Source organism: Peromyscus californicus, unplaced genomic scaffold, assembly GCF_007827085.1.
Source record: "Peromyscus californicus insignis strain IS unplaced genomic scaffold, ASM782708v3 Scaffold_5__1_contigs__length_169319896, whole genome shotgun sequence".
NCBI classification, from domain to species: domain Eukaryota; kingdom Metazoa; phylum Chordata; class Mammalia; order Rodentia; family Cricetidae; genus Peromyscus; species Peromyscus californicus.
Genome location: NW_026294573.1, coordinates 167,161,037 through 167,169,461, shown reverse-complemented (window position 1 = coordinate 167,169,461; position 8,425 = coordinate 167,161,037). Strand labels below are relative to the sequence as shown.

The 8,425-nt window shown below is 45.4% G+C and overlaps 1 protein-coding gene across 9 annotated transcripts in view; it reads right to left on the bottom strand.

Moving 5' to 3' along the window:
* Window positions 1–1,934: 1,934 nt before the first annotated feature.
* The window catches only part of Stau2 (staufen double-stranded RNA binding protein 2), a 282,382-nt gene continuing 275,891 nt past the window's right edge, over window positions 1,935–8,425 (bottom strand). For 8 of the 9 annotated variants that reach the window (XM_052717763.1, XM_052717760.1, XM_052717762.1 and 5 more), the window contains 2 exons: window positions 4,177–4,265; window positions 1,935–3,046 (listed from right to left, as the gene is read on the bottom strand). In XM_052717763.1, coding sequence (XP_052573723.1) covers window positions 2,953–3,046; window positions 4,177–4,265 — 183 coding nt within the window. In that variant the 3' untranslated portion in view covers window positions 1,935–2,952. Of the gene's footprint in view, window positions 3,047–4,161; window positions 4,266–8,425 lie in introns of all 9 variants that reach the window. The other variant, XM_052717761.1, reaches the window with a different exon arrangement.

The following is an 8,425-nucleotide window of genomic DNA, read 5'->3' as shown; positions in this document are numbered from 1 at the left end:
CTGTTTGTATGATGTGCATATGTGTTCATGTGAGCATTTGCACATGGAGGCCAGAGTTACTGTGTCATCTTCAATTGCTCTCCACTTTTTATTTTTTTGAGACAAAGTCTCTCACTGAACCTGAGAGCTCAGCAATTTAGCTAGACTGTCCTGCGTGTGTGTGTGTGTGTGTGTGTGTGTGTGTGTGTGTGTGTGTGTGTGTAAGGGGGGTGTTACAGAAGCACGCCACACTACCCAACTTTTCTGTCGATGCTGGGGATCAGAACTCAGGTCCTCACACTTGTGCAGCCGACATTTTACTGAATGAGCCATTCCCTAGTCCCAAGATTAAAATTTCCAGCCATCTACTTCCATTCTATGGTGCACAAAATTGGTTGAAACTTTGGGGGGACAGAGAGGGGGAAATCATAACTGAGAATGTGTACTGGGGAGAAGGATGCCAGACGGTTTCTTAGAGGGGTTCCCCCGGGAAAGGGGAGGAATGTCTGTCACGGCCTGATGGGTGGTGTCCCACCATTGATCTTTGGCAAGTGGTAGTGGAAAGATAGTCAGGGTTCCAGAGTGCAATATTATATTTCCAATTAAAATGTGAAAACAAACCTTTTTCATGCACCACATTGGCCTCGGCCCTAGGAAGTGACTACAAAGCTCTGTGCTGATTGAGACAAGCTGAAAGCAGACACTGTAATTGATAAAGGAGATAAGTCAATCTGTGTCCTTTAAAGAATAATGAGTTCCATTTTTCATCAAAAAGATCTCCTTGTGCTGAAGAAACATTCTTTCAATAAATCTACTTAATGGTTTCCCCTCTAATGATATATAACCTTCCCTGTGGAGCTAGGCACCACGGCAGGCCTTGCCAGGGACGGAGGCCACCCATCATTTGCATCAGTAATTCCACAGAAAAAAGGAAAAAGAAAGAAAAACCAAAAGATGTGCCGGAAGTGCCACTGTTCCAGGAACATGCTCCAGCATCTTCCTGGACAGTTCTTGAAGGTAGAGGACTCGGGGTTTTGGATGAGGAATCAAAATTTATGCAAATGCCCAGCCTCCCCATCACTGCCGTTGTGGGTTTGGTAATGATTCAGCTCGGAGATGACTCCTTGTCAGGCAGCTGTGGTCAAATGCTTCAGATACCTGGGCCATGAGAGCTGAGGAGTTGTGTGTCTCTTGAGCTTGCCACCTTCCCACAGACCTGCCCAGCTGACTGTTTCTGTAGAAGGTAGTGGTGTTTACCTTGCTGGGAGAAGCATCCCTTCAGGGGCCCTCACCTCATCCAGGTGCCGAAGCCTCGGGGACCAAGTCCTAGCAAAAGCAAGGGCCTACCTCCCCGCCAAGGGACCGAGTTAGGGCCCCCCATGTCCTTGGTTAGGCAGCAGGACTGTGCCCAATCAAACACCTCTGAGAACCCCAACTTTACGACGTGTTGTTCTTTTCACTGGGACCCAGCCTTATGTAACCAAGCCTATTTCCTGCAAGGGCACCCAGCCCTCCCAGTACGGGCAGACTTCCCCACATGGGAATCATTAACAACAGCCCTGGAGTTATTTCCTTATAGTGCTGTTTGTTTGTCCTCCAGTCGCGTGTGAGTCAGCCAGATCATGATGTGTAGTGGTTTTGCTTGTGAAATCTTACATAATTCTATTGCTATTGTCAGGTTGGGCCAAGCAGTTAGACCATATAGTGTTTTCTCATTGCACAATGTTTGCAAATCAATAAGGAGAAAGCCTGAACAACGAGATGGCAGCGGCTGGCTGGGCCAGGCCCTAGTCAGGCCCCAGTCACCCAGGAGGCCGCCTGCAGTTTCACAGATGCAACCACTTCTAATTCCATGACTGGGCAGGACAGTGAGGCTGGGCGGTGACCTTCCCCACAGGTTTCACAGCGCTGACATTTAAAAGGCAGGAGGAAGGGAAAGAAAGAACAACAATTCATACAGAAGCTGACCAAATCTTTACTGCATTTGCCCCACGATGGATTCCAACATGCTGGTCCAGAGCGTGGGTAGCTAGCCGCTTCTCCAACAGGCTTTTCCCTTCCCCACCATGTACAGTATTTATTTTGATCCTACTCACTGTCCCGAGTCCAGAGGCAGTCACTAAAGACACTCGATGCAAACAGCGAGAGACTACAACACACGGATGGGGGTGGGCACAATTTCCACAATGGAGTCGACTCCGGAGCGGACGTGCAGAGGCAAGATGCCCCCTCGATGGCTAATGGCGTCATGTAGCGCAAAACCCACAACTGCTCGGTTGTGTTTCATTTTGTCTTTTTAAAAGTCCTGAAATACATGGAAACTACTTGTTCCTAGTATCATTTTATATTTTAAATCAATTATCTGACCTGATTTAAAACACAGTTATTTGCATACATCTTTGTGCAATGCACCCTAAAGTCATTCATATACGTGTGTGTGTGTGTGTGTGTGTGTGTGTGTTTGCAAGATGAAGGTTACAAATATCTGCATAAAAAGGGAAACTGTGCGACTCTATGAAGACAACCATCACATTCCACAGCACATCATTGGTTAATTTCTGAATTGTCAAGCATTATTTCAAACGAGAGTATAACGACAATCGCCACGACAAAACAATTGTAAGGACAGAACCAAACCCAGCTTCGCTAGGGGTCACTTTAAAGTGTTAGCTTGGCTCCTAACACTTTTCATTAATTGTTATTTTTAAGCTCCAGTAGTGGGATCAGATTTCTGCTGCCTCTGGGCAAATGAGTTATGATCTGATCTCAGGTTCCAAGGGAAATGCTCCGAGTTTTATTTTCCCTCAGTTGAATAAACAGTACCATGTACATTATCTCTTGTGTTAGAATAGTGTTGTCTTCACATAAGACTCAGACAGTGGTATTAGTCATTCATTTCCTTGAACACAGACACCCTCATGCGTGCTGACAGCTTTATAAGGACGCGGTGGCAGCCGTGGGTTCTGGGAGCTGCTAGATGGCCGACTTTGATTTCTTGCAGTCCTGAGTGATGGAGCCCGGGTTCGCCTGGTTATTGTCGGCTTTCTCCCGTAGGTGCTTGCCTTGTCTGAAAGATTAATACGTTAACAAGAGCTGAGGTCTGGAGCTGCACATCTTCAGACATGTTTATTAGCGGATGGCACACAGGATTCAAAGGTCACCACAAAAGTGACATTTTAAAGTGAAACAACAATATTTATGCCCAGATAGTCTGCTGATGAGATCATGTGGAAATGGTTTTCATTAAATTAGCTTATAAATGGTTGCCAATCTATAGACAACCTGAAATGCCACGTCTGTTTACCAAATGTGTCCTTCTCACGCTCTTCTTACCTTTTAAGACACATGACCGAATGCTGCTTTTTTGTTTGTTTGATTTTGAGCTCTTTTGTATGTTCGTGTAACTGTAGGATTAGCGTATCTACTTTTTAACCTCCCAAATTCTGTGTTTTTATTCTGACGGTCTCTTTTGTGTGAGTTCTGAGACGCACCAGCTACTATCGTGGCTCTGAAAGTGTTTGGGCTCTATTACGTAAATATAATGGACTCTTCATTTTGCTAGTATACATTGGGCCTCTAGAGAAACTCCAAACTCAGTCACCTCCATAGCACCTTATGTTCAACTCTCATCAAAAGCTGTAAGCTAGCTTTCAGGAATAACGATTATACTCGTGTGTTCGCTGGTGTCGTCCCTGCCGGCCCTGTTTCTGCGAAGGGGTGTGTTAATGTTCCATACAACAAAATAAAACACCAAATGCAGAGAAAGAGGGCGGGGCTGCTTTCAGTGCTGCTTCTGCTTTCTCTCAGGTGCACTTAGAAGACATGTGAGTGCATTTTTTTTTTTTTTTTTTTTTGGCTCAGAAACTGTGTTGGTGAGAGAATGCTTGACAGTACAGTGAGAGCAGACCTCTGTCAGCTGGGCAGCTGTGTACAGTCAACACGACTGTCAGGGTTCCCCTCCGTGGCATTGAAATGCAGGGACAATGGCCAGCTCACAGGCTAGAAGGTCCACAGACATTTTAGAAGAGTGGATTATAACTATATAGATGGGTTTCATTCTTCTGGATTTAATTGAGGTGTGAAGAATTTTGTAAGATTTAGACATCACTGTCTGGATTTTTTTTTAACCATACAATTATCATGTCTCATCTTTTGTATAGAAACGAGAGTAAAAATACTGACCAAGGAGTTACTCACTTTTCAAGAGAACCTGTTTCAACATTCACTGCCCCATCGATCGACTCCAGTCCTTGTTCAGAAAACTGTTTCAAGGCACTTAAAGCTGCCTGAAAGTGAAAACAGACAGAATCGTTCACTGACTTTCACAAAATGAACAGTTGATTTTCAAAGCACGCCAACATACAGAGGCTGCCATTTTCATGCTTTCTACCTTCTTAAGCAGAATTACATTTGAAAGTTTGCGTTGCTGTGGAGCAAGACCCAAGTGCACTGGACGCATATGTACGTATACTCATGTGCATGTGTGTGCATCCATGTGCACACTGGTACACGTGCACCCAGAACTATAAGTGCTCTGATCAATTGTCAGGAGAGGGGAAAAGAGCTCAGTGGCATGCCCTCCCTTATTCATGACTCTGCAAGATCGTGAAGTTCCATCTGCAAATGCAGACACTTAAAATGCTCCAACCATTTTGAAACTGCCTAATTTCTCCTCACATGGCTGAGACTATCTACATTCTCTTCCGTGAAATGCAAGGGCATTGGATTTTCTACTTTCAGCTCTCTTTTCAAAGTTAGTGGACACGGAGCTCCAACCAAGCCACAGAGTGGGGAGCAGGCATTCATTCTCAGAGTATAGGGTACCCTGAGAGGAGAAGGAAAGCCAGACTCCCCGCTCCTGTGGGCTCTGGGGAAACAGGACTGGCCCAGCAGAGCCTCCAGAGGTGTTGATAGGTCCTCACAGGCGTGGGATGCTGTCGGTGCTGACAGGCTGGTGGAGCCTGGCTGGATAGCTGGGAGGCACCAAAAATGCAATGCTGATAAGATCTACATAACTCGTTGACACACTTGTGCATGTTCCAAATTGTTAATTCTCTGAGTGAGAATTCGGCTCCTCTTCCCCTCCCCCACTCCGCCTCCTAAGCCCCACTAGAAGGTTTTTGTTGAGTCTGGGATAGGTGTCAGCAGTCCAGGACGTCAGAACCTCGGCGGGACCCTGCTGCTTCACACTTGGGGCATCTGGGTTTTCTCAGGGGCCTTTGAAAAAGGAGCTCACTCATGCGGTTTCCCAAATAGCTGACGAGGCACATGAGTTCTTTGAAATGTCTTTACGCAGAAATGATTTGGGGATGGGTTAATGTCAAATTAATGGACTAGAGTTTTTGGAGTAGGGGCACAGTTACAGGTTTATGGGAACTGAGCAGGTGACCTACACAGTCCCCACGCTCCTCCTCCCCATCCCTCTCACCTACAGCATCTTGCATTCCCAAGGGGTGTCTGTGATCAGCAAAATCAATGTATCAGCGAAGGTTCTTATCAGGAAAATCCATACTACCATTCCTCTTTCTTTTATTTCATTTCATTTTTTTATTTTATTTTATTTTATTTTATTTTTGTGAGAGAGAGGGGCTCATGTAGACCAGGCTGTTCTCAAACTCTGTAAGTAGCCAAGGATGACCTTGAACTTCTGACTTTCTTGCCTATCCTTCACAATGCTGGCATTACAGGTGAGGATGCACCACCATGCCTGGTTCACCTTGCATTTTGACAAATGCATAACTGACGTGCATTCACCATTACAGTATTACATTGAGGAGTTACACTGCTCTAAGAATCCCCAGTCTTGCCCATTTGTGCCTGTCTCCCGCCCCATCCCTGGCAGCTCCTTTCCTGCCTCAGTAGCTTTGTCACGAGGCTGAAACGCTTTCCTCTGTAGCCTGTTTTGGACTCTTCTATGTCTTCTCCTCGTTCATTTCTCTGTATAGCTGGATAATATCCCCTTGCATGCATATGCCACAGTTTATTTTCCCCCTTCACTTCTGAGACTCACCTTGACTGTTTCTAGTCTGGGGAGACTGTGAATAAAATTGCTATAAAGGTCTGTGAAGGTTTCAGTGTAGAACTTAAACATCTGCCTCCCTTCTTTTTAGTCCTTCTTTTTTGTTTTATAAGCCACAACTTCAATATGCAACGAAACGGGTAGTTTTCTATTCCAACAGACGTGTTTCCAGAGCCGCATGTTTATAAGCCTTCCTATAGAGGTCAATTCCCATTATTTTCATTTTAAAAAATTAATACACTTTGAATTAAAGTATAATTACAGCACTTTCCCCTCTCCAGCCCCTCCCAAGTCCCCTACCTCTAATTCCGTCTGCTTCCCACCTTTCAAATTGATAGCCTCTTTTTTGACTATTATTGTTACATATATCTGTATATAAAAGTATGTATAAATACATAAATTTAACCTGCTGAGTTTGTGCTGTTTGTTTTATATATATAATTTCAGCTGCTATTAATCCTATACCATGCTTCCTTCTAGTAAAACAACTGGGCATCATTTCAATAGTTTCTGTATTATAAATTTTAGACTGTTTTAGGCCTAAGATGATATGTGCGTTTTGTTACTATTGTTGTGTTTGGTTTTTGTTGGTTTGTTTATTTGAGGTGGAGATCTTAGATATCTCAAGCTGGCCCTCCAACACGTGATGTGCTCATAGCCTCCCGTGAACTTTCTAGTATTCCCGTTAACAACCCTCCAAGCGCTGGGTTTATGGGCGTGCAGCATCGTGCCCACCCAGCTAGAGTATGTTCATTTTCAGTGAGTTTGGTGTAAGCTTCCCATCTGCCCCAGGAGGAGCTGTGCCGTGGGCAGCAGTGGGAGGAAGGTGTTTCTTCAGGTCTGCACCACCTGCCCCCCCCACACACACACAGGGCTACTCTGGGTCAGATGAGCACATGGTGTTGTGACTCAAGGCCCGCCCCATCTACAGCGCTTCATCTTCATCATTTACCTTGTTTGGTTTCTCAAGACAGGGTTTCTCTGTGTAGCCCAGGCCGTCCTGGAACTCTCTCTGTAGCCCAGGCTGGCCTCGAACTCACAGAGATCTGCCTGCCTCTGCCTCCCGAGTGCTGGGATTAAAGATGTGTGCTACCCCACCCACCCCCCAACTATCATTTACCCTCTTCATTGCACTTGGAGTTAGTGATGTGTGGCTGCTTTCCAAACTTAAACTCAACACTTTAGAGACCCAGATTTGGACAGTTCTCATCCTGCCCCTGGGATGGGGAGATCTAGAGGAATCTGACTGTCACTTCCATTGGCCTAGGAGACCTTGGAGACCCTGTGCAGTCCTGATATGCTGGATGGCTGTGTTAAGCACAGTCCTGAGGTGGGTGTGCCCTCCCCTGGGCTTGATCCATTCATCGGAGCTACTTTATGTCTCCTGCACTGGTAAGGGGCGTGGAGAGCCAGGCCCATGCCCTGCCACACTCCAAAGATCAAGCCATACCAAGTTTGAAACACACCAACTTCGTGGAGCGACCTGATGAATGTAGAAGTCTTTGCAGATGCAAGAATTTTAAGCAAATATTCAGCTACCTTACTCAGATCTGTTAATTCAGTACATTATTGTCAAGAATGCTAATTTTTATAATTTCATCCAAATGGATGATAGACAATTCATTGCCTGCCAGGAAATTTTAATTTTCAATGTGATCCTGCTGAACGCAAGTCCTGAGAGTGCCTGGTCTCGTGCTCCTGCTTTGCTCACAGGACCAGTACAACATGCCGGTAAAAATTTCCATACTTTTGTTTCAGTCAGGAATAAACCCTGGGCCTCAGTGTGCTAGCCATGTGTTCTACTCCATTCTAATGAAAAGAATCACTTATAGGCTAGCCATAGCCTATTTTCACTGTTTGCTCTGGTAACACTGGCTCAGAGTTGTCTGGACCCAGGACACATATATGACCCGCTTCTCTGAGCCCAGGACCAAGGCTGCCTCTGTCATCAAAAAGGAGATACAGAGGAGATAAAGGCCAGGGCTTGGGGAACAGGTTTGGTGTTTTAGCACTTGCGAAATCGTCCAGATGATGCTAGCCTCATGTCATTTATGGCTTCTATGTCCTGTCGTCACTTCAAGAATGTCCTGCACGCTGGAATGGCGGCTTGCTCTTTTGGTCCATGCCGCAAACGGTCTTTCAGAGTTCTTGTGTGACTGCTTCCCTCCACAGGTATGCTCACGGCTTCCAAGTAACATTTTCTTATCTCATCAATGAGCTCATTCAGCCCACAGCTCACTGATAACCCAGAATACAATAGCTTATAAGTATGAGAGGATTTCTTTCTAGTTTACGAAGGGCAAAGGCGACAATCTATCTTAGCCTGTGTAAACAGTAATAGCTACCATGGGATGAACATCTTTAGGCTACAGTCATGGGATTGGGCCTTTTACTTGCATGACCTCGGGTCTTATCACAGAAACTAAG